Consider the following 25,402-nt stretch of genomic DNA (forward strand, 5'->3'; position numbering starts at 1 on the left):
GGCAAGGACTCCTGGCAGAGGTGTGTGTCCCCTTGCCCTTCTGATCAGGAATATTTCAGGTTCCCATTTCCTTTCATGTATTATACAAGTTTTCATTGAGCGACTACTCTATGCCACTGGGCAGGCATGGGGAAATTGAATGGTGAGCATCTCCACGGAGGAGGCCTGGGGGAAACTGATTTGGCCTTGAGCTGGGGCAGGTGGTGGACCGAGGGGTTCACACTCTCTGTCCCAGCTGCATGTATCCTGGTGCTGGAGCGATCATGAAGCCTGAGTTCTGATGCCGCAGATCTGCTCTGAGACCCTGGGCAAGGCCTGCATCCTCCCTGGACCACTTTCTGGTTTTCAGTCAATTAGACATAGTCCATTAGACATGGCTCCCTGTCCTGTTGATCTCTAAATGAGGGTCAAGGAGGTTAAGAATATCGTGGTTCCCAGCACAGTGTCCAATAGGATGCAGTGGGTCTACAATCAGGGGTAAGTCCAGATGTGACATGAGAAACTGGGGGTGCGCGTGGGAGCACCTCAATGCAGAAAGAGCCACGAGGCTAACCTAACTGTCACATTTTATAGTTAGGGAAACTGAGACCCACGTGGCTCATTCCTTTGTTTGTTCATACATTCACTCATTCATTCAACAGACACCTCTGGCATCAACTGTAAATCAAGGTGGCAAAGAAGACAGACAAGTGACAAGCTGGCTTTGCCTGGGGAGCTCACAGTCTGGTGGGGGACAGACAGACAGACACAACTTCAACCTCAGGGAACCCTCAGCTACGGGCTTGGGGAGCACTGGGGAAGGGGCAGGCGGAGGCCGGAGGACAAGCCAGGGAGCCGCTGGGGAGAATCAGGGCGCCTGGGGATGCCCCTGGGGACGGGTCGCATCCATCATCTGGAACAGTGCTTGGACCTGCCCACAGGCCTGGCCTGAGAAAATCAACTCCGACTGCCCCCGCCCCACTCCCCAGCACCAGACCAAGCAAGAAAAGACCCAACACTCTTATTCCCACCGCTGTGGAAACTAGCCCAGGGAACGTTCCCTAATTATGCCCTATTTTCCCAGGGGAAGTAAGTAAGGACCCAAAGATAAAAGCAAGGTGTCTCCAAGCTACACTTGAGTGTGCAGTGTGACCTGGGGCAGGCTCCTGGGACGCTCGGAGCCTTCCCCAATCCCGCGGCCCTGACTCCTGAGCCCCTCTCTGCAGAGCTGGGCCCTGAAGCTGGGTGTGTCAGGGTCAGCCCTGGCTGGAGCCCCCAGTGGCCACGGATTGAAAGGCAAGACCTGTGACTGTGAATAGAGGTGTTTGTAGAAGGCTGGAGTCCATGGAGGCAGAACCCAGGGCGGTGGGGTGACAGCCAGACACCACAGGCACCGGGCCAGGCAGGGTGGGCGGGTTCAGTCCGTAGACGGAACAACACAAGTTCAAGTCTCAACATCATCACTTACCTTGAGTGATCCTGGGCAGGTGACTTAACTGCGCTGAGCCCGAGTCACCTCATCTGCAGAATAGATACAAGAATAGTAGCCCCTCATGGAACAGTCATGAGGATTAAATCCACTGACATTTGGAAAGATTTTAGCATGAGGCTTCACCTGTTGCGGATAATTTAGCCAAAAGCAGCTTTTAGTCAATGTGACAATTAGACAGAATTGACAATCTGGGTTTCAAAACAATTTGCTCAACAAATATTTAATGGAGAAACAACTTTGTGCCAGCATTGAACAAAGCATAAGAAGCCTTACCCTCAACACAGACAAGAAACAAGAAATTGGGCAAAACACATGGGAAGTCAGATAGTGATAAATGCTATGGAGCAAAACAGAGCAGGGAGGTCCATCTGTCAGGGCGGGTGCAATTCTATATAGGAGAAAGGTCTCACGGAGGTGACATTTTTGCAGAGACCTGAAGGGTAGAAGGAGGGCAAGCCAGACTAATGCCATAAAGCCACTTTTTTCTACTCCAGGTAATTTTGACGCCACATCAGCTTGTGTGGCTCGGCAGGTTTGAGCCTGGGCTCCTCCATTCCCCAGAGCCCTTATCTCACTCTAATGTGGCCCTGCTTGTTGGGAGGTCTCTAGCCTCAGGCAGAGGAGGCCCGTGGCACTGAGCGTGAAAGCTTTCCTTGGCTGCCTTGGGAAGAATGGACAGGGACCACCCAGGGGGACCTTGGCTGTTGCCGGTTCATTCTTGTTTGGACAATTCCTTCTCCCGCTGGAGCCAGCCACGATTTTCTGGTTTCCTGGTTCCAGCTCAGCAAAATCCCTACTTACTTTCCCGGAGATAGATGCAGGACTCAAGGCGATTAGTCCCCACTACCCCCATCACATAAACCATGCGTCCATCTCCCAATCAGCATCCTTACTCAAGAACTGCAGCTCGTCCAGAATCCCTAACCCTGGAGGAATTCCATAGGACCCCAGTAATGTTATCAAGACTCTTCAAATCCTGTGGTTTTTACTGAGAACAGTAGATTCCACAGGAAAGCTTTCTGCAGAATGCTGGAATTGGGGGAAGTTCTCCGGCCCCATGAAATAGGGTAATAGTTCTCCAGGACTGTCAAACTTTGAAGAGGATCTCCGGTACATTAGAGTTGAGGGCAGCTCTTGGAAATCCTGAAGCACTGAAGGAATTTCCCAGGATTCCAAATCTCTAGAAGAGTTCTCTGAAATTGTAAAAGTTTGCGTAGAAGTTGGGAGGGATTCTCCGGAATCTTTGGCTGGGGGTGAGGATGTTTACCAGTGCTTGGAAGGCCATCATTAATTTCTAGAATGCTGACAAATCTAGAGATCAACCTAGATGTCTGGAAGCCTGGTTGAGTTCTCCAGATCCTTGGGGACTCCAACTCTTAGCCAATGCAGAATGGGGAGCGTGGCTGAAAGCATTATGGTAGGACAAGAGAAGCTTCAGGAAAAGCACTCCTGTGGATGCTTGTGTTTAAGAGGCTATAAGGTCTCATCTCAATGACCAACCCCAAGGTAAACCCCGAGAAGTGGAGAGAACATAAGAGTTTATTCCTATCAAAGATGCAACTGCCAAGAACATCTTACTCCCATCCCTCTATCTGCTTCAGCCTTCTCTCGCATCCTGCTTTCTCCCACTCAAGTTCTTTCCTCCCTTTGTCTAATGACACATTTGCCCCAATTCATAGTTATTCAGTTTTGTACACAACAGGTTGATTTCAGCCCCTCTGAGGGATATTTTGTGTCCTCTTATTTTTTCCATTTCCATCTCCTTGTTGAGCTTCCAAAGACTTGTCTTTCTTTATTTTAAGCAAACGAACATGGCAGAGCGGGGTTGGGCAGGTGGGGGTGGTCTTGCTATGAAACAAGAGCAGCAGCTACTGGAACTTGTAAACAAGTTGGTGCTGTGGTTGGAGACTAGGACTGGCGTCAGGAGACCTGGGTTCTAAGCCTGCTCTGCAACAGACCTACAAGTCCCCTGGCCATCACTGACATCTGTACTTACTGGCCAGCAAAGAAAGATCTTTAATAGTTGGCCATAGGTGTCTTCCTCACGAACCTTCCTTCAGCCCCTGGCTCTGATCACACTATCTCTCACTCATCACACATGAAGGCCAGGCCTGGTCTGCTTGAAGGCCAGGCCTGGTCTACTAGGCATGAGGACACTGGCCTGACCTTGAGCCACTGCTCTGTTCTCAAAGAGCTTCCAGCCAAGTGGGGGAAAAGAACAATCAAAGTGACAGTTGCTATGCAATGGAATAAATAATATCAATTAGCAAATTTATCTGTTGCCAAGCATCATTCCAGCACTGGCCATGTAGTAATGCATTCATTTCTCATAACAACTCTGTGAAGTATGAACTATTGTTATCCTCATGTTACGGTGAGGAAACCAAGACAAGAAGAGGCTCAGAATTTTCCCAAGGTCACACGGCTAGTAAGTGGCAAAAGTTGGATTTGTTATAAGGTGGTCTGGCTCTTGAATAGATGATTTCAACCATCATGCCAAGTGCCACACAGTAGGACCACAGAGGAAGGGAAAATAGAGGAGCAGTTTTTATCCAACCAGGAACCACTGAGCAGAATAGAGCAGCCTCCTTGGAGAAGTTAGTCTCCATCAAATCCCAGCACAACCCAGCAAAGCCAGACCATACAGAGGTCTTTAGTGAGGCAGAGGAATGGACTTGTCAAGCTCTTTCCCCCCATGTAGGAAACTTCACCACCTCCAAAGATAAAATAATTATTCACAGACCACCCGATGAAGGAGATTCTGTGCAGCCTAGCCAGAACAAAGAGAATTAGAAATGGACCCCTGAAGTCCTGCTTTTGTGTGGTGCACAAGGCTCTGGGTGGTCTCCAGGCTATAGAACCTTGTCAAGCCCACTCCGCTCAGCCTGTCTGCCCAACTTATGGCTGTGGGAGCCTGGGCAAGGTAGTCAACCTCTCTGAATCTCAGTCCTCCTCTGTAAAGTGCGGATACGATTGGTTTACACTACGAGAAGTTAATATGCTCATGGGGAATGATACGAGGATTAAAAGAGCGAAACCATGTAAACTGTTTAGGACAGAGCCTGGCATGTGGTCAGTGCTAAATACATACTGGTTGTTATTACTATTTTTATTGCTAATGAACGCTTTCAGCACAAACATTCTACCAGTCCTGTCTTCCAGGAGAGGAATTGCATCAATATCTGGACTCTGGTTATACAGACTCATGAACTTGACATCCAGCTCTGCTGACTCCTTCCTGCAAGGTGCGCCTTCTAATATGGATTCTTCCAGGGAGAGAGGGGCCATCCAGGACTGGGTCACCCAGTGGAAAATCCAGGGAAGTGTTCCCACTGCCCTTCCAGGGAAGCTGATTGGGAGAGATTCGTTTGTCTTCATTGACGAAAGGCCAGTGGGACTTTCCAAGGAGTCTGGCTTGCCTCGTGATTTCGGAAAAGACCTGTTTTAGTCCCTCCAAGGATATTGGGTGATGTCAACCCGGTCAGCCAGGAGTCGGACAGGCCTCCTGAGGTCTTGCTTTAATGCAGGGCAGATAAGACCAGTCTGCAAAGAGTAGGAAAACGCCTGTGTCCTCTTCCTGAATGCAGACAGGCCTTTGGAAGTTTATTCCTTTGGGAGCTCTTTCTTCTGGGGGTACAGAGGGAGCCAGGCTCTGGGCCACAAGCTCTGTTCCAGGGGCAGCTGGATCTCGAGAACCCTCAGCTCCAAAGTGTCTCACTTTCTGGGCTGCTTCTGCAGGCTAAGCCACCTGCTTCCACAATCAGGAGTCTAAATTGACAACATCTAAGGGCACCCTCCACCCTGGGCTATCATTTATTATTTGCTGAGCTCTCCGCAAGCAGCAAGAACGTGACATGTTTCTCATCATTTAATTCTTCTACACCCCTATGAGCTCATTAACTCCATTTAACAGGGGGAAGACTCAGGTTGAGAAAGTTGAAGTCAATTAAGATCAAACAGGCAGGAAGAGGTCGCAGCCATGACTGGAACCCAGGACTGTCTGGGTGCAAAGTTCAGCTGCTCAACCATCACGCTGCTGGACGAAGCCTTGGGGATCCTCCCAGCCGTGATACACAGACTAATCCAAAATCGGTGATGCAAGGGAACAGGTATCTTTGCCTTTTAAATTGTGCCAGTGAGTATCCCGGTCACTCGTTCATTTGCTCATTCATTGATCGTGATTCAAGGATTTGGCCATGGTGATTTCAATCTCCCAGTCTCCCTCAGCTGTCTTCTAGTTAGGTGGTCCTTTTTGGGGGTCTGACCTACATTTCCGCTCACAGTTCTAAGTCAGTCGATTAGCATGTGGTTGTTGAGCACCTAAGTGCCCAGCACAGTGCTGGGAAGAAGAGAAGGGTCAGGTCTTAGGGCAGAGACAGAGCACGCTCTTGGCCGGGGAAGGGAGAACCAGGCTCACTCCTGCTGTGAGGGGTCCAGTGAAGGGAGACACCCACCCCTCTGCTCCAGGTGTCTGAAAGAACACAGCCAAGGGCCCACTGTTTATCAGGGGACAAGGGGCTGGGAGGCCAGCAGAGTGACTTGGGTGTCAGGGAGACAGATCGGGGTTTGGATCACTACTCACTGGCTGGGTGACCATTGACACTAGGTCACCTGATCTCTCAGCCTCAGTTTCCCTATCTGCACTGCAGTAAAATGATTGAACCTTAACGGGAGGATTCAGTAAGCCGTGCTTGTAGAATGCTCAGCATGGGGCCTGACACACAGTACGAACTTAATCAAGTGGTTATTCAGGTTATCGCCGCCCTTGCTGTGTATAGCAGCGATACCCAATTCTGGTTCATCAGGAGAACTGAATTCACTGGGCAGCGAACTATTTTTCAAAGGGCCCCATCTAAGCATCCAGCTCTGGGGATAGGCAAGGCAGAAGCTGAGTGTTTTACACTCACCAGGGGGTTGTAAGCAGGCTTGGGGCAAGGAAGGCTGGCTTCCAGCCCTGGTTCTACCACTTCCGTGGGCCTTTGCTCTAGGCCTCTGCCTCCTGCCTGTACGGAGGAATGGGGACAAACCCCAGTGGTCTTTCTAGGACTTCTCTGCTGCCCTCTAGTGGACATGGGATGCTCACACCTTCTTGCGTGTAATTTCTGCTGTGTATGGAGCCCTTACCTGGTGCCACGTGCTGTGCTAAGTGCCTGTGATGACATCGATCCCTCCGGTGTGTACACTGGGGAGCACTTTCGCAAATGTCCCTCCTCCAGTGCTTACTTCAGCCCTGTCACGTGAGTTATTTTACCTTCATCTGGAGGCCCAGATGAGGAGGATGAGGCCAGGGAGGGTTAGGTCTGCCGCACAGTCACCCAGCAAGTCACGAGGACCGGAACTCAAGTCTCTGGGTGGCCTGGCTCTTTGGGACAGGGGTGGGGAGTGAGGAACAAAGCCGAGACAGAGCTGGGCAGTGAGAACCACCCCTCCCCCATCACTGTCATGGAGTCCTGGTTGCTGCCACCTCCAGCTTCCCCATGAAGGGACAGGGCTGTGGCTGTGAGTCTGAGGGAACTGGGCAGGGTCAGGCACTGGGGCGAGGCCCGCAGCTGGATACCTCCTCGTGAGGAGGCGAGGTCTCCCTGCCACCCTCTTCCACCATGAGCAGAGAAAGGCCCCAACCTTGACCACGTCCACCCAATGTCTTTGATGTCCCTGCTTGTCCAGTCGCTGGGTCCCAGTGCCCCGGCCCCTTCCTTCTTCCTGGCAAGCCTCCTAGAGAGTTGCTTTCCTGGGCCTCCCACTTGCACTGCCTCCTCACTCACCTCAGCCGATTTTAAAATCTGAAAGCACTTCTGAAAACTCTCTAGGGCTCCCCACATACTCCAGATAACAAGCAAGCCCCTTGCCCTGGCATCGGGGTCCTCCCTGCTGGACCTCAGCCACGTCCCCAGCCTGGCTCTCCCCACGTCCCTCTGTCTCCCAAGCTGCAGACCTATGGTTTTGCTTGTTTGCTTGTTTTTGCATTCCAAATACACTTCTCGCTCCATCTTCCTCCTCTAAGCCTTCGCAGTTGCTGTTCCCTCTGTCTGGAACACCCTCTCCTCCTCCCACCCCACCCTCGCCCCACGCATGCACTTTTGTCTGGCTAATTTCTACTACTCAGGTCAAAGTCTCTCCCCTGGCCTCTGCTGCTTCCCCCATCACTGCAGGGACCATCCTGTCTTATTACCTTCTTCTCACTCCCCTGCCCCCCCATCCTGGGGGCGAGCACTGGGGAGTCTGTCATGCTTTCCGTCCTATCCCCAGCACCAAGCATGGAGTGCATGTTTGGTGAATGAATGAGTGGATGAATGAATAAACGATGGGGGGAAAGCCTGGGCACTGGAGTCAGGCCTATTTGGCCCCCAACTCGGCCCCAAGCTGGGTGACCTTGAACAAGTCCCATTCCTTCTCTGAGCCCCAGAGTGTTCATCTGAAACAGGCCTCTGTTCCTTCCTGCACTGGGCACCTCTGAGGCTCAGAGGCCTCTTGCACGGGCAGGACCTCGCCCTTCCCTAGAAATGGTTCTGGGACCTGGCCAATTCCAGTGGACACTTGGACCCCTGGGTCCCCTAGGAGGACAGGGGCCCCAGAGCCTCGATCCTTCCACCCCGATGGCCAGAAGGGGAAGAGGGGTCAGCACCCCAGATCACTGCCAGTCTTCCATCCTGGGCCCGGGGTTAATTTTTAAAAAGCAGCTCAAAGTCCAGGTGGGCTTTGGCAGAGTTTGCTCTCTCTGTTTGCTCTGGTTAATAATCTCAGGAGAGCAAACATCGCTGGAGGCAGGAGAAGAGATCAACATCCTGGGCCCATCCTCCGGGCCTCTTCCCACCCACCCCACCCCACTGTATCCCCCCCGCCCCCAGGAGAGGCTGTGTGGCTGGATGAGCAATCCTATCCAAAAGAGGCCGGGATTCTTCTACACGCCCGTGGGCCTCAGGCTTCCCCTGGGGCCAATGGGGTCGACAACCCTAATGATGTAGACCCTCTATGAAGATCGGTTGAGCCATCGTGGTACACTGTAGGCAACCTTAGTAGGGTGGCACTGTTCCTATTCATGATTCATTGTTATTTTTTCATTCTTATATCAGGTCTGGTCTCTCCAAAGACAGACATCCTGAGACCATCACACAGGTGAGGCAGTGGACTGTTTACAGAGCACTTTCACACACATTGCTCACTTGACCTCTTGGCAGACACGTCAGGGATTGTTTTCTTCCATTTACAGGTGAGGAAAGTGGGCTGCAGAGAGGGAAGGCCATCCCCAAAGTCATGCAGAGCAAGTCAAGGCTTCTGGCTGCCAGCTGTCTGCACTCCTCTTAATTCAGACTGCCTTCTTACTACCACCACGAACCAAACCATAAAAGCCTGAGAAACTTTGTGAACAAGAGGGAAGATAAGTGTTTCAGAAATCTAAGCCAAGATGCTTGCTATGATTAAATTTGTCACATGGCTTTGAGCTTCCTGGCAGCCAAAGTGAAAAGGGAGTGTCATCAGTAGCCAAGCTGCCAGTGACAGAGCAGAGGAAACACATTCACTTATTATGACTAGAGACACACTTGTTCCTGATACTGGAAAGACGAATGTATTGACGACTCTTACAGAGGGACATGACACACCAGTTGTTGGGGCCACTCTGTGGGGGAGCTGCCGGATCCTCACATGAGCAGGGCTCTTCCTTGTGGAACTGCCTGCCTGAAGGGGTCATTCCCAGCTGTAGCAAGGAGGCTACTGTGTGTGTGGAATGTTCTGTGCCAAGGGCAGGGAGGAAATGAAGACAGAGATTCTGACCACTGGAGAAGGGCTCTTCCTAGAGAGGGCCTGCAGTATCACTGGCAAGAGTTTGATCTATGGAGACAAACAGACCTGGGTTTTTAAAAAATTCCCATTTAAATATTTTAATGCAATGGATACTGTCTAGTTTCCTAAGGCTGCCATTAATAAAGCACCACAAACTGGGTGGTGTAAAACAACAGAAATGTATTGTCTCACAGTTCTGGAGGTTACAAGTTCAATACCAAGTTGTCACGAGGGCCGCATTCTTCCTGGAGGTTCTAGGGGAAAATCCCTCCTGGCTTCTGCCGGCAGCCCTTGGCATTCCTTGGCTTACTGCTGCCTCATTCCAATCTCTGCCTCTGTCTTCACGTGGCCGTCTTCCTTGTGTGTCTGTGTGTCTCTGTATCAAAATCTGCCCCCCCCCCAACCCTTTCTCTTATGAAGACATCAGTCCTTGGGTTTAGGTCCACCCTCCTCCAGTATGACTTCACCTGAACTAATTATGCAAATAAGGCCACAGTCTGAGGTCCCGGGTGCACGTGAATTTGGGGGAGACACCATCCAACCTGTTACACACACATTCCGCTCTTACCATTGCCAGCTGCTGTCCTAGTGCTTTACAAGCGTAACTCCATCAATCCTCGTGACAATGTTCTGCACCAGGAACTACTATTATCCCCATTTGCAGATGAGGGCACGGAGGCACTGAAAGGTAAAGCCACTCACCCAAGGCCACACAGCCAGTGAGTGGCACAGAAAGCAGTCTGGCTCCCGAGTCCACGCTCTCAGCCACCACCAGATGCTGCCTCTCCCAGCAATGCTGCTTCCCAGCTGGGAGACCCTAGGCAAGTCACTTTACCTCTTGGAGACTCAAACGCCCTGCCCATAAAGGGGAAAAATAGCACCTACTTGATGGGGTTGTTGTGGGGATGATCAATTCCGTGGCCGCTGTAGAGTGCTGGTATACAGCTGGCACATAGCAGGTGCTCAGTGAATGGAAGCTGTGAGCATCATTATTTCTACTATTATTTGCTAGGGTTGTGGGAAGCCACGAGTCAGAGAAGGAACTCTGGGGACAGGACACCTGAGCTCTCGTCTTGGCTCTGCCACAGACCTCCCTATAGTCTCTGCTAAGTCACTTCCTCTCCCCGGGCCCCAGTTTTCTCATGTGAGAAATGGGCCAATCAGGCTTGTCCTCCTGGCTCACAGGTGGAATGACCCAGCGGGAAGGGCCAGGGGCTGCCCGTCTCTTCTTCATCCCACCTGGGACAGGTGAGGAGTTTCTGGGGAAGCCTTTGTGGGGCCTGAACCTAGCGCCCGGCTGCACCAGGACCGGCTTGCATTTGGCCAGCAGCTCCTCTGAAGCAGCCACCCTGGCGCCCCGGGACCCTGACCCCGGCCTGGGCACTACGAGGGATCGATTGGCCCTGGCCTTGGGGCCCTGATTGGTCCCGGCTGAACAGAGCAAACAGCAAGGTCATCTACAGCCACAGGCCCGTTCCCCAGCCCCAGTCCGTAGCTGCCTCGTGCAGGGAGGTGGTGGCTCTTCTGTCCCCAGCCGGAGCCCGTGAGTGACACCCCAGGCGGAGGAGCCCGGAGCCATGCGGAGTCTTGGGGCCCTGCTCCTGCTGCTGACCGCCTGCCTGGCGGTGAGTGCCAGCCCTGTGACGACGTTGCCCGACGACATCCAAGTGCAGGAGAACTTCGACCTGTCTAGGGTAAGGCTGGCCTCTCTGGCAGCGATGGCAGGGTGTCCGAGCGGCTGGGCCTTGCTGGGGGGGAGGGGCAAGTCCTAGGCCCCGGGGTCTCAGTCTCCCCATCTGGAACTCCACGGGTGGGTCCCTCAGGCCCCTTCCTGTTGCTCAGACTCTCAGGGATTTGTTGAAGCTACAATTCTGCATGCACCGTTCTGTGGGCCTCCAGGCTGACATTCTGAGTCAAAAGTCCTCACGTCTGAACCTGCCCTCTCGGGTTCCCAGGGGAACCCATGCTCTGATTAGAACCCACCCAGAAAAGGCTCTGTGCCGACTGCTGCCCTGCAGCCCCCAGCAGCACCGAGGGTTTTGTGACCCTCCACCCCGCAGCCCTTCATCCTTCAAGTCCTCACCTCCCTCGCAGCATCTGTTAGCCCGTCCTGGGTCCTCCGCCCTACGTGTGGGATTATGGGGAGACGAGAAGCACGACAGAGGTCAGGCTGGTGGGATTAAGAGGCCCGGGAAGGGCTCTGTGTAGGGGGAGTCTTCCCTCCAGCCCCAGCTCTGCCCGAAGCTCTGAGTGACCTTGAACGGGGCCCGCCCCTCCACCACCATCCTGGGTTCCGTCAGATCCTTGTAGCCGTGCTGGCCTGAGGACTTTGCTTATGTTCAGGGATGAGGAAGGGTTGTGGAGGAGAGGCGTGAGGAGAGGGCCTCTGGTGGTCAGGGATGGCGAAGGGTCTGCGGGGACCTGAGGGCTCTTTCAGGAGAAAAGAGGCGGCAGGCTTGCCCTGGGTCAGACGCAGCTTAGGGAAAGGAGATACTTCCTAACACGGAGGTATGGGCTGTGTGCAAGGTGGTGAGTACCCTGTCCCCGGAGGAGTAAGACAGGACCCTTGCTTTTGGGGAGCGGCGGTTGATGATGACCTCAGGGCTTGGAGATTTGGACCCCGTGCAGGTGAGCAGCCCAGATCCCGCATCTCAGCAGAGTCAGGCCCTCTGCCAGCGAGGTGGGGCCCACCTGCACCTCTCCTTCCTAAGCTGGCCGCGATGCCTGGAGTTCCGCCATGAGGGCTCCATCCTCCCTGGAAGCCTTGTAGCCTCCAATTACCTGTAAGACATGATCACTTGGGAGGAGAAGTCACAGAGAGGAGGGAGGGGGACAGATGTCCTCCAAATCTTCCTCGAGGTCCAGATCCTCAGAGCTTGTGGCTGCCTCCTAGATCTACGGGAAATGGTTCCACGTGGCCGTGGGTTCCACCTGCCCGTGGCTGAAGAGGTTCAAGGACAAGATGACCATGAGCTCGCTGGTGCTGGGAGAGGGAGCAACGGACAGGGAGATCAGCGTGACTAATACTCACTGGCGGTGAGTGGGGACCCACCCCCACCCCACCCCACCCCCTGCCCTGGCTTCAGTCACCACCCCATCCTAGAAAGTGACAGGTCTCCACTTCCAGCCAGGACTCGGCCCTGAGCTCCAGACCTCTCTGCTGCCCTCCACCAGGGCGTCCCTTTCTAGTTGTCCCACCTACACCTCAAGGGCAACGCCCCCAACACTGTGCCTGCTTTCCAACCTGCTCTTGCTCCTTGGGTGTCCCTTAGCTCAGTAAGGGCACTTTTACCCCGCCCCCATCTTGGAAAGCTGGGTGGGAGGCGGCTGTCCTAGACTCCTCTTTCCACTGCCACGGCCATTCGATCCATCATCAAGCCCTGTCCCTGCTCTTCCTAAATCCCTCCAGTCTGTTCACTTGTCTCCTCTTCACCGCTACCCCCCTGGACCAAGCCACCTCCCTTTCTTTCCTGGTTGTCTACAGTAGCCTCTCTACACTTTTCCCCACCTCTAATCGCCAACTTTCCATCCAATCATTTCGTCACCCAGCAACCAGAAAGACCTTTCAAAAACTCAAATCTGCTTAAACCTTTCCAGAGCTCCCTATTGCCCCTAGGAATAAAATTCAACTCCTTCAACATGGCCTTCCAGCCCCCCCTGCCCCCGACCCCTAAGCACCCACTGTTCCCTGCCCCACTCTCTGCCATGTACTCTGTGACCCACCCAAGTGGACCTTCTTTCAGTTCCTGGAACCCTCCATCCTCTGGACCTTTGCATCGGATGTTTCTTCTACCCAGAAAACCTCTCCCCACCTCCCTGCACTAATTCCTATGGATCCTTCAGGACTCAGGTTCTTTGTCACTTCCTCCAGGAAGTCCTCCCTGACTCCCCCCAACCCAGGTTCAGGTTACATGCCTTCTTCTGTGTTCTCGGAGCACCTCAGGCTCCACCCCGCCCCTTGTGGCAATTCTCACACTGACTGCATCTGCCCCTGGCCTGCCCACCCACCCCACTCAATTATAAGCTCCATGAGGGGACAGGGTCTGTCCTGCCCTCCTCTGTATCCCCAGCATGTAGCACAGTGCCTGGCACATAGATGCTGCTCATTAAATATTAATAAGATAAATAATAATCATTGTAACAATAATACCTAATAAGTGCATAGTGTTTACTCTAAGCTTTTTGCATATAATATCTCAGTTGATCCTCACAACCACCATATGAGGTAGAAGCTATCATTATCCCCATTTCTCAGATGAGGAAAATGAGAGAGAGACAAGAGAGACACAAAGTAATACATGAATTAATGTGTTAGTTCATCATTCTGACTTCACGGTGCCTAAGTATGATGTGCAGATTTGCTTAAGGAAGCTGATTTTTAGTGCTGGGTTTACCAAGAGGTTAGCATGGATTAGTTCCTTTTTTTCTCTGTCCCTCTGTTCCCTCATGTGAAATTTGTGTCTCCCAGGGCTGGTGTGAGAATTAAACCAGATATTTGGAAATGTTACTTTCCAAATTACAAAAAAAAAAAAAAAAAAAAGGCATTTAGAAGGACCCTGCAGGAGAGTGGGGTGTCAGGACCATGGTCTCTGCCAGAAGTTACCTTTCTTTTGGTTTGTTCATTTCCAGGAAAGGTGTCTGTGAGGCCATCTCTGGGGCTTATGAGAAAACAGGCACTGATGGAAAGTTCGTCTATCACAAACCCAGTAAGTTGAGTCAAAGGAGACATCTACAGTTCCCTCCTTTGCTAAAAGATACCTGATGTCTTAAGCTCTCTTTCCTTCTGCCTCAGCCCTCTCTGCCCCTACAACTTTTCCTCCCATTTTTCTGCAGTCATCTAGCCTCCCTCCCAAATTTCCCCCTCCTTCTCCTTCTCTCTCTCCTTCTTTCTTTTCCTCTCTCTATCCCTCCCCCTGCCCCTGCCCTGCCATGCACGTGCTCATCCAGAATTTGAGTGATGGTGCTGAATGCTGAGGATAACATCAAGATTTCATCAGTCCTCATGTTAGGCATCTGCAGTCAGCTGATAAAAATTTGCTAAGCATCTACCATATACAGTGTGTATGGTGCCAAGTGATAGAGGGACTTGGACATGAATTTAATCATTAATCCAGCAGATGTTTACTGAATTTGCTCTATGCATCAAATAATCGTGTCAGGGGTTGAATGTTTGGGTAGGTGAATGGTTGGATAAATAAATGAGTGAGAGAATTAAAAAATGGTAAGTGAATATAAGTATGATGGTAGATTAGTGGGGTAGTCAAACAATCATTTAATAGATAAATTGATGGATTAATGGATGGAGGAAAGAAGGAAGGAAAGAGGGAGGGAAGGGAGGAAGGAAAGAAGGAGAGAAGGTAAGAAAGAAAGAAAGAGAGAAAGAAAGAAAGAAAGAAAGAAAGAAAGAAAGAAAGAAAGAAAGAAAGAAAGAAAGAAAGAGAAAGAAAGAAAGAAAGAAAGAAAGAAAGAAAGAAAGAAAGAAAGAAAGAAAGAAAAAGAAAGAAAGAAAGAAAAAGAAGGAAAAAGAAAATGGATGCATTTATGGATTGATATATGATGAGGATGGATGGATGGAATGATGGTGGTTGAATTAATGATGAATATATGGAGGAGGTGGATGGATGGAGAGAAAGAGAGAGTGAAGATGGATAATAAATATATGGAAGGGATGGGTGAACAGAAGGATGGATGAATAGATGATGTGTGGGTGAATAGGTGAAGGATCTCAGGCTAGAAGCCTTCTGACCACTGATCTTTTTGTCTTCCTGCATCTTCCATGGAGAATGGAACATCACCATGGAGTCCTATGTGGTCCACACCAACTATGATGAGTATGCCATCTTTCTGACCAAGAAATTCAGCCGCCGCCATGGACCCACCATTACTGCCAAGCTCTATGGTAAAGGCCTAGAACATGATTCACTCGTTGGAGCTGGGGGTGGGAGGAGACCCAGGATTTAGGGAAATGGAGTGGGGAAGAGCAGGGAGTTTTGCTTTTTCCTTCTGACAAAACTCCAGTTAAGGGAAAGGTGAAAACATTTACTCTCCCTAGAGGAGGTAGAGCTCAGTCTCCCATTTGAGGTAGAATCCTCTTCTTTTGATCTTGAAAATTCCAGAGAATTCCAGGGCCTTCGGATCCTTAAAAGAACCAGTGGAAAGAGAGCTGTGTGGGGAGTTGGGAGACCCAGATGGGGAGACTGGGAGGGACACCTCCTCCTCTTCTGGAGCTGAGGTTTCCATAAGGGTATCAAAGAAATGGAATTGGGCCAATAGTTTTCAAACTTCCCCGAAATGAAACTCCCTGGGCAAAATAACGTCAGGTCCTGACGGCCCAGGTACCTGTGGTTCTAGGAGTCTCCCCTGCTTCCTACTTGCAGGGCGGGAGCCACAGCTTCGGGAAACCCTGCTGGAGCAGTTCAGGGAAGTTGCCTTGGGTGTGGGCATCCCTGAAGACGCCATCTTCACGATGCCCGAAAGAGGTAAGTGACACCTCCGCCCCACCTCCCATTTCTGTCCCCGTCTTATCCTTCACGACCCCCAGAGCACATCTTCCCAGTCCCTGGGTCTTTCCCATAACCCCCTGAGATAAGCTGGGCTATGATCCCCCTCCCCTCTTTATAGAAAAGGCAGCTCGGGCCTCTGGATTTGCTCCAAGTCACACAGAGCGTACCTGGCGAAGCTGAGACTAGACCCAATTCAGCGTCCCCTCTGCTGCCACCTGTCTGAGTTTGGTTATAGCCAGAATCCACGGCTACCTCTTGGGAGGCAATAGAGTACTGGGGTTGGGAGCCTGGGCTCCGGAGTTAGAGCACCAAGGTTCAGAGATTGAGCTGGGTGGCTTCTGGCTGGTCACCCTTCCAGAGCCTCATTTCCTCATCTGTAAAATGGGGATAATAATGCCTCCTTTAGAAGTTGCTGTGAGGAGTCAATGAAATAAAGCCATTAAATACAATGGCGCCGCACTTGGTGTCTAGTGAGTGCTCAATAGATATCAGCCGTGAAATGCTGGTTGGGGGTGGAGACGATGCAGGTTGTGACGGTGCTGCAGCCACCAGTCTGTCACTTTTCCAACAGATGACCTGCAGCAAGCCGTGGGGGTGGGCTAATGCACGAGACAGGTCCCAGCGCACGTCCCGCCTGACACGTAGCCATTAGCTCTATGGAAGAAACAAAGCCTGTCTGAGTCTGGGACGTCTGCGTCTCATTCCCTCTCTCTCCTGTCCTCTGCCCTAGGTGAGTGTGTCCCTGGGGAGCAGGAGCCAGCGCCCGCTCCACTCTCGGTGAGCACCTCTGCCCCCCACCCCATCCCCACCCTGCCCACTTAGGCCCTGCTGTGCTGGTGGGCGGGGTCGTTGAGAGAAGGCAGCGATGGGCATGTTCTGCCATTGGGCTAATTGCTGCCCCATCTGGATGTAACTTTCCTCATCTGTGAAATGGGGTAATTATCTTTACCTTCCAGGTGCTAGAATCCAGTGACATGTTAGAAAAGGTCTTAGCATAGTGCCTAAAAGCAGTGACATACTCAATAATGAGATAATGATACTCGATACGCAATAAATGAAAATAAAGTCAAGTGATCCCTAAAAAACGCAAATCCGAGAGCAAGCAGCTTCTCAAACCAATGACTCTCCTGTGCTGCCTTTTGATTCGCGGGGCTTCCTTCTTCTGTTTTATTTTCCTGCCTTTTGCCATATTAAGTCTTCATTCTTTCTTTCTCTGATTATTTGGAAATTATATATCCTAATTTAGTCTACTGCTGTGTGTGTATATATCTATATATGTGTATGTGTATATAAGTACATATACACATGTAATATTTATTTTAGAAACATATTCTTGAAAATTTGAAAAAATACAAGAAAGCAAAAAAAAAAAAAAAGACAATAATGTCCTTATTCCTACATAGAATTAACACTGGTAACATATTATTTGTTCGCTTACATATTTTTTAGAAAAAATTACCATTGTTATTATAAAACTAACATACAATCAATATAAAGAATCAGGGCTTCCCTGGTGGCGCAGTGGTTGAGAATCTGCCTGCCAATGCAGGGGACACGGGTTTGAGCCCTGGTCTGGGAAGATCCCACATGCCGCGGAGCAGCTGGGCCCGTGAGCCACAACTACTGAGCCTGTGCTCCGCAACAAGAGAGGCCGTGATAGTGAGAGGCCCGCGCACCGCGATGAAGAGTGGCCCCCGCTTGCCACAACTAGAGAAAGCCCTTGCACAGAAACGAAGACCCAACACAGCCATAAATAAATAAATAAATAAATAAATAAATAAAATATATATATAAAGAATCAAAACAGTGCAGTATAAAGGTATAAAAAATAAGTTTTAAAAAATTCCACCACCCAAAACCTACCAGCAGTCACATTACTCCGGTAATCTTGACCTGCATACACCTGGAGAGGGGCAGATAGAAGGAAGGTTGGATAGATAGAGGAACAGATTGAAATATGCTATTATTAAATGGAATTATATTACAGATGCTATTTCTAAATTTTAAAAGGCATTCCTTGTAGTTTTACTCAAATTTAAAAGGGCCCTGGGGAATTCCCTGGTGGTCTAGTGGTTAGGACTCCACACTTCCACTGCAGGGGACCCGGGTTCGATCCCTGGTCAGGGAACTAAGATCACACAAACCGTGCGGAATGACAGGAAAAAAAAGCCCTGAAGTTTGAAGGTTTTTAAAAAAACTTCAAATAAATATTTATTATCCACAAGAGATTTACTTCTTAAAGAATGCTCTAAATAAAGTCAAGGTTATGAACTAATATTTAAGAGGCTGGCATCGCTATGTGTACTTTTAGAGAATATCTGTTGTCTACAAGATTTGGAAGACAGACATCCTCACTCCCAAACTTGGTTCCATCTCCTCTTCCCTTTTGCTTTTACGTTGTCCAGACTGATACCATCCCCATTCTGCTCTGTCACCACGATTCCCAGACATCTAGTAATAGTTCTATATTTTAATGGAGTCTACATTCACCCTTAGTGAATATAACACAGCTTCTCCATTCCTGAGTTATTATTTCTATTAATCTCTTAGTGCCATTTTTTTACCAAGTGCTGTTTTCAAGGAAGGTTCATGGGTGTTTTAATCCCAGAATTCTTCTCTGTTTGAGAACGTCTGCCCATTTCCTTCATCTTTGAAGGATATTTTGCTTGCGTGTCAAATTCTTAGGTCATGTTTTCTTTCCCTCAGCAGAAGTTTTGTGTGCATTGCTCCATTGTTCTTCCACACTGATGATCGTGGCAGGGAAGCCTGAGGCCAGCCTGATATTTCTTCTCCTTGGAAGCAATTTGTTTCTTCTGCCCAGATGCCTGGACAGACTTTCTCCTTGATAAGAAGTCAGCATCTTAACAAGGACATGTCTTGGGGTTGAGAGTCTATATCAAAATTTCCTGGAATACACCGTGCTCTTTCCATCCACGGGTGACATTTCTACTGTATTTCAGGAAACTCTCTTTCATGATACGGAATTCATCTTCTATTCGCTTTGTTGAGTTTTGCCATCTCGCGAACACTTGTTCTCTCATCCTGGAGCATCTTTATCCTCCATCATGTACTAGCTTTTCTCCAATTGCTTTTATTTGCATCCACTGGGATTGTCTCTTCTATGACAACCCTTCTATTTAGCAGCATCTATTCTTTCTGCTCCTCACGATTCCCAAGTTATTCACGAGCTCTGAACTGATGTTGTTTTGCTTCTCAATTTGTTTATTTAGGCCTGGGTTCTCTCTTCGTCTTATTCTGTCAGCGTTTACCATTTCATCTTTGACTCTTGTCTTAATACGTGCGTGTTCTTATTATGTAATTCCATAACTTGAGGCCAAAGAGGGATTTCCTTCTGCTTCTTGAGTTATGTTTTCTTCTAGGTTGGGTTCCCTACATCTACATGGAAGGAAGAGACAAAGGGAAGATTGGGCAGAGGAAGGAGGAGAGCTGCAGGGCAGTCACAACAATGCCTCAACCAACCCTATAGGGAGCTCTGGAACCAGGACAACCCTTGGGAATTGTCCCACGATGGGGCCAAGGGACGGAGCCTTAATACCCTATGTTGATCAGTCTGGGAAGGGAGCATGATCTTGAATGAGAGGGCTCCCTTAGCTGAGGTAGTCTCCAACAGGGGCTGACAGTGGGTAGCTGGGAATATAAATCCATTGCTGATGGGAGGACTTGGCAGTTCATGACCATGTCCACCACTGGACTCTTGGGCTCTTTCTCTAGTTCAGGCTCCTTATTCATTCATTTCTGAAGTGGGTCTGGATAGTTTCTGTATCACTTCTTTTTATCTGACTCCTGCTTAGTCCGTTTTAGCTAGACTTTCTGTTTATTCTGATATTGTGGCCTGGAGGTTTCATTTATTCTTTGGCTCTCTTCCCGCAAATATGAGCTTAGTCCCCTCCCACCCGAATTTAGAGTAAGGTCTGGGTATTTTGTGTTCCATCCACTTTTCTGAAGTCCAGAGTTGGTTGGAATACACTTGCTTTGCATTCTCTTTGGAAGGACTAATAAATATCCTATGGGGATTCATTCCACCTAGTTGGGGCTGGCAGCAAGGTACATCTGCCGCCCAGTGACACCCCCTGGAGCATTAGATTGTGTAGCCCCAGAACCTTCACTTAGAAAGAGTCAGGCTCTAGTTTATTTTCCTCTTTTTTTCCCCAGAAGTCATTTTCACTACTCCTCTATCAGAAGAGGAAAAAGATAGGGTTCCCCTCAATTTTCTTCTCTCAGGACTTGGGAGTATTAGGGAGAGTTATCAGAAATTTGATGACTTGCCAGGACTGGGAGTTGGAGGGCAGGTCAGGAGCTGAACCTTGCTGACCTTCCTGTTCAGCTCCAGATTATTGGCTCGAGAGCTTTAGTTTTTCCTTTAAATTGTGCCCCTTTCCTCATTTCAGTGGTGTTGATTAACACTTGGGGGCTGGGATTTCTGAATTCATTTTTTGCTGATGGCTCGGTATTGGAGAGGGTAATTTTGAGGGAAATTTCCATCTGCCATCTTAATCCAGATCTCAGCTGAATCTGTGCTGCTTCATCCATGTCAAGAATGAAACAATAACTGATGACTTCCCTTGCAAAAGAGAGAAATGCAGCTTACTTTTTATTTCTTCCTTCCAGGCTTCCCACATCCTCATTTTTGTGGATATAATCTGAGATTGATGTTTATATTTTCCACCTTTTGTTTGGAGAATTACTTTTAACATTTACATTAAGTTGAATGACCATTTTAACAACAATTTAACCTCAACTCTCTATTTTACTGGCTTTCTAGTTTACCATCATTTCTTTTCTACCACATCATCCATTTTCTTGTATTTAGATTCCCTTCTCAAGTGGTGGGAATATTTCTGTAAGTAATTTTTTTCTGGAAAGGTACATGGTGGAAAACTACAGGATCTTTGCATGTCTGAGAATATCTTTCTGTGTTTATATCACATGATCAACAGCCTGGCTGAGTGGAGAATCCCTGGGTTACAACCTTTACCCTCTTACAACCTTTAGATATTGCTCTGCCGCTTCTGTCATTAAATGCTCTCGTTTACCCTGAGGGCCACTACTAGGCTCTTTATCCTTTGTCTCTAGGAAATGTCGAGATAGGACTCTTCATTAATTTTCTCTCATTCCCTTTGAGCCCTTATAATTGAACAACTCAAGTCTCTCTTCAACTTGGAAAACTTTTCTTCTATTATTTCTATATTGTTTGCCTCTCCTTCTAGAATTCCTATTGTGTGAGTTTATTTCTCATAATCTTTAAACTGCAGTTTATTATCCCTACTGTGTGGTTAAATTCAACAGAATCCTTTTCATCTCCAGTAACTTTCTACTTCTCCCATATTATTCATCTACATAACTGTGGGCTCCTGTTAATGTTGATGCAATGCCATCTTGAATTTAATTGATGGTTGAAGTTTTCTCCTGTTTCTTACCTACAACCTGTATTTAGTGGAGATATTTCTCCAGCTCAGTGTGATTCTTCTGAGCAGTTGCATTATTTAATTCGTTCCATGATTTTTCTCTTTTCCTTCATCCTCACCAAGGAAGACCTATGTGCAACCAGCTTGAGATGGGTTCTGGTAGACAGTGGGAGTCCCTGATCACAGCTTCAGTTGCACCTTAAAAGGAGAAGGGAAAAGTTGAAGGTTACTACAGTTTTACCTTTTCAGATTCCAGGTCTCACCTGTGGGCAGGAAGACTGCCTAATGGCCGGCAGTGTCCCTGCTCATCCTTCTGTAATTGTCCCGGGACTGTGCCTCAGTGGACTCTACTCCCAGAGATCCTTTTGACAGCTTTGGCAGCCTGCCCTGCTCTGCAGCCCCCACCCCCACCCCCATATCTAGGAGTATTAGGGTCAATCTCTGGGTCCCTTCTTACTCTCCACATGACTTTTCCGTTGTAAGCAGCTAACGGTCTGGTCAGCCCTTCCTGCAACTCAGTTCCACTCACACTCGCTTGTGTAGAAATGCCTTTTAGTTTCTAGTATGGGAATGCTGCTCTTCCCTGGTTCCCAACTTTGGGTTAGGTTTCTTTTCCATTATTATATTCCTCTGGGCATTTCAACTGGAAGCTGGATATGTAGGTATTGTTCTGATTTTTCATTTCAGACCAGAAATCTATCTTGTGATGCCTGTTCTGGAATTCAGGTTGAAGCTTTTGGGAAAACAGGCCATTAACCAATCTAGTAGCTGTGTTTCTGTCTACACCCTGATCCCCAAAGCAAATGGTTTGTTTATATATTCCAGGGGTATAGGGGAGCAGCAGTGGCTAGGTCCCTGCAACAGCTTCTTCTCTTTCTTCCCCCAGAGAGCCCAGCGGTCTGTTCTGCCCCAGGAAGAGGAAGGATCAGGGGCTGGACAACTAGTAACTGATTTCGGCAAGAAAGAAGGTAACGATCACCCCCTTTTTTTTTAATCCCCTTCTGCCACACTCCAGAGAGGAAGGGTCCACAGTTGGCTCACCCCAGCTGCCCTCATCACCATGAAGTCTTTCTTATTTTTCTGCTAGAATCAAGGACTGAGCCTAGAAAAGGCAAATCCAGTACTCTGCCCTGTGCCAGGGGTTATGGGGGGAGAGAGAGGAGTGTAAGGCATGGTCCCTGAGCTTAGGAAGTCTCAGCTCCATGATGAGAAGCGAGTTCTTGGCCTGTCTGTATCACTATGTGGCCTCCTAGCCTTGGATTTCTCATCTGTACAATGGGATAACAGCCTACTGAGCTGACCTTAAGGGCTCTTGTGGGAGCACATGGGCAAGAACGTGAGAATGCTTTTTGTGATTGATAAAATGATCACTCTCCAAATCTCTCAGCAAACACTGAACCCTGACCCTGCTCCACCCCAGACTCTGTGCTGGGCATTGGGGTCATGGAGACAAACCACCCACATCTTTTTGGACCTTCTGGTCTAGTAGAGGAGGCAGTCAAGGAAGAAAGTGAGGGACCCAAAAGGGAGGGTCAGCTAAAAGGCTGGGGGAGCTCAGAAAATGGAGGACGAGGTGATCAAGGAGGACTTCCTGGATGAAGGGGAATTCATGCTGTGTCCAGATCTGGTTTTAGGAAGGAAGGCATTCTAGCATTCTAGGGGCAGGAATGATGAGAGCAAAGGCACAGGGGTGGAACATAAGGCAGAGGTCAGGCTGGCTGGCATGGGTGCTGGTGAATGTATCATCAACTACTATCTTTACAGAGTCTTTGGGCAGACAAGACCAACACAGGGGATGTTGGGTCTCTGGGTCGCTGGTAACTCCCCATGTTATGGAATGGAATGAGCATGGGTTTTTGGAGTCCAACAAATATGGCTTTGAATTTCAGCTCTATGTAACTCTGGGCAAGTCACTTTACCTCTCAGGGAGTCAATTTCCTTACCTTTAAAATGAATTGAGAATCGTTCCTCTTAATGCAGAGGCGAAAACTAAATGAGATGATACCTGTTAAAAGTATCCAGCCCGGTGACAGGTACACAGTCAGCATTCAGTGAGCACTGCTGTTCCGCCCCTCCCCAGATTCCTGCCAGCTGGGCTACTCACAGGGTCCTTGCCTGGGGATGATTCAGAGGTATTTCTATAACGGCTCATCCATGGCCTGCGAGACCTTCCACTACGGTGGCTGCATGGGGAACGGCAACAACTTTGTCTCGGAGAAGGAGTGTCTGCAGACCTGCCGGACCGTGGGTGAGTACGGCCCCACCACTCCACCTCCCCCTGCGCCCCCCAACCCTGTCCTCCAGACAGACCACCTGCCCATTGAACAGGCAGCTAAGAGAGGATGCTCCAGTGGTGGAATTCCAGGGCAAGTTTCCTGAAGTCACAGGAATTGCACACTTGGGTATGGGTGACCCTCGGCACCTCTGTCTTCTTGTGGTCCCATTTCTCAATCTGTAAAAAGGGGTCTAGGTGTTCTCGATGAGCAGGGTCCCTGGCTCCAGGCCCTTTGCTGGGTGTCTCAGGTCAGCGATCATAAGGATTTCCAATGCTCTGCACCTCCCTCCCACTCCGCAGAGGCCTGCAACCTCCCCATAGTCCCGGGCCCCTGCCGAGGCTCCACCCAGCTCTGGGCATTTGATGCTGTCAAGGGGAAGTGCGTCCTCTTCATCTACGGGGGCTGCAAGGGCAACAGCAACCAGTTCTACTCAGAGAAGGAGTGCAAGGAGTACTGTGGCATCCCTGGTGAAGGTAGGAGGCCCGACAGTGCCAGGCTGGGCCTGGGGGATATTGGGGTCCAGGTGGGGGAGCCCTGGTAGGAGGTGAGGGTCTGGAAAGCTGAGTTCTGGACTCTGTACCAGGTGACCAGCCCATCCACTCTCTGGGCCTTACAGTTTCCCACCTGTAAAATGGGGCCAAGCCTGAGGCCTTACCCCAGCTGGGATGGGGCACCTGGGCCCAGGCAGAGGGAAGGCAGGACAGGCTGAGTGGGGCAGAACTGGGCTCCAATCACGGCATTGCCACATTTGGGCTGGCCACACTGAGTGCCAATTTGAGCCTCAGTTTTCTCTTCTGTAAAATGGGACAAAGTACCTACTTCACAGAGCCTCGCACGGTCCATATCCATCTAGCAGCAGCCGTTACTAATAATGGTGGTGACGCTATAATGATAACAGGAATAGCATTCCAGGGAACAGCAGCCATGAAAGATTTCTGTGCCTTATCTCCCCACTGGGAAAATGGTACCTAAAGTAAATCAGGAGGCAAAAAATCAGATCATTCTGTGGAACGCACTCTGGAGATAATCCAGTCACTCCGCAAGCAGAAGTTTCTGGCCTCAGGCTCAGGCTTAAGCTCAGCCCAAGCTGCCGTCCCTCCTCCATAAGGCATCCCCATCCCCTGACCGTCCCCACCCACAGACCCTTGGACGACCCCACACCTACTCCCCGAGCCTCTCTGTGTCCACAGGGGATGAGGAGTTGCTGCGCTTCTCCAACTGACCGGCCCACAGGCCAGAGGTCCACAGGCCACAGGGAGCGCGAGGGCCAGTGTCTGCCCCAGGGTCCCACGGCAGGTTCCAATAAAAACCAAATTGTAGACTCCTGAAATTCCATATCCTGACGATTCATCGTGAAGTATAATGAGATGGGGGGAGGGGAGGGGGAGACAAGCTGGGGATTGGGCATGAGTAACCCCAGCTTTCCCCACGTGTGAAAAATGTATGTGTTGGAAATGTAATAGAGCCATCTTCAGGACATGAAATTGGCTATGCAAATTATGAAACATAAATCACAGTTCTGTATAAAATGGGATTGTTTTGTCTTAATAAAGCTAGAAGAGAAAAGAGGGAAAAACTCTGGGTACTTGTTTCTGGGAGAGGTTTGACAGGGCTCATCAGAGACCCAGGGTCAGAAGAAATCACCATGCCCTAGTGTGTGCCCAGCTGGGTCTGGGTAAATGCCCCACAAGCACCTGGAAGAATTCCCCCGTTCTTGGCTGCACAGAACCGCCCCCCAGCGTTTACTTTGCTCACAGCTGCATCCCCAGCAGTAGCTGCCAGGGGCTGGAAGGCCTTGGACCGTTTCTCCACAAGGGTCCTGGAGATCCCTTCTCCTGGGATCCTCGCTCTGGCCCTTTGCCCCGGAAGGAGAATGGTCACTGCCCTTTGCGCTGTGCCCAGAACAACCAGCTGGCCCTGGACCGGAGCTGGAAGCCCTGGGTC

At 49.8% G+C, this 25,402-nt stretch overlaps 2 protein-coding genes across 2 annotated transcripts; both read left to right on the plus strand.

The window, feature by feature from the left end:
• Nucleotides 1-9: 9 nt before the first annotated feature.
• On the plus strand, nt 10-10,631 carry LOC309664664 (uncharacterized protein). The gene is made up of 5 exons (XM_082470321.1): nt 10-4,716; nt 5,385-5,580; nt 6,460-6,708; nt 8,545-8,587; nt 10,439-10,631. Exons 1-5 carry the CDS (start codon nt 4,221-4,223, stop codon nt 10,445-10,447), a joined length of 993 nt encoding a protein of 330 aa, XP_082326447.1. The 5' UTR covers nt 10-4,220; the 3' UTR covers nt 10,448-10,631.
• Nucleotides 10,632-10,740: 109 nt separating this feature from the next.
• Nucleotides 10,741-25,034, plus strand: AMBP (alpha-1-microglobulin/bikunin precursor). The gene is made up of 10 exons (XM_082470320.1): nt 10,741-10,947; nt 12,147-12,289; nt 13,883-13,959; nt 15,036-15,152; nt 15,631-15,732; nt 16,487-16,533; nt 22,069-22,150; nt 23,263-23,430; nt 23,758-23,931; nt 24,649-25,034. The coding sequence occupies exons 1-10, from the start codon at nt 10,831-10,833 to the stop codon at nt 24,678-24,680; spliced, it is 1,059 nt and encodes a 352-aa protein (XP_082326446.1). The 5' UTR covers nt 10,741-10,830; the 3' UTR covers nt 24,681-25,034.
• Nucleotides 25,035-25,402: the final 368 nt, after the last annotated feature.

The sequence above is a fragment of the Balaenoptera physalus genome (genome assembly GCF_965194825.1).
Source record: "Balaenoptera physalus genome assembly, chromosome: 7".
NCBI classification, from domain to species: Eukaryota; Metazoa; Chordata; class Mammalia; order Artiodactyla; family Balaenopteridae; genus Balaenoptera; species Balaenoptera physalus.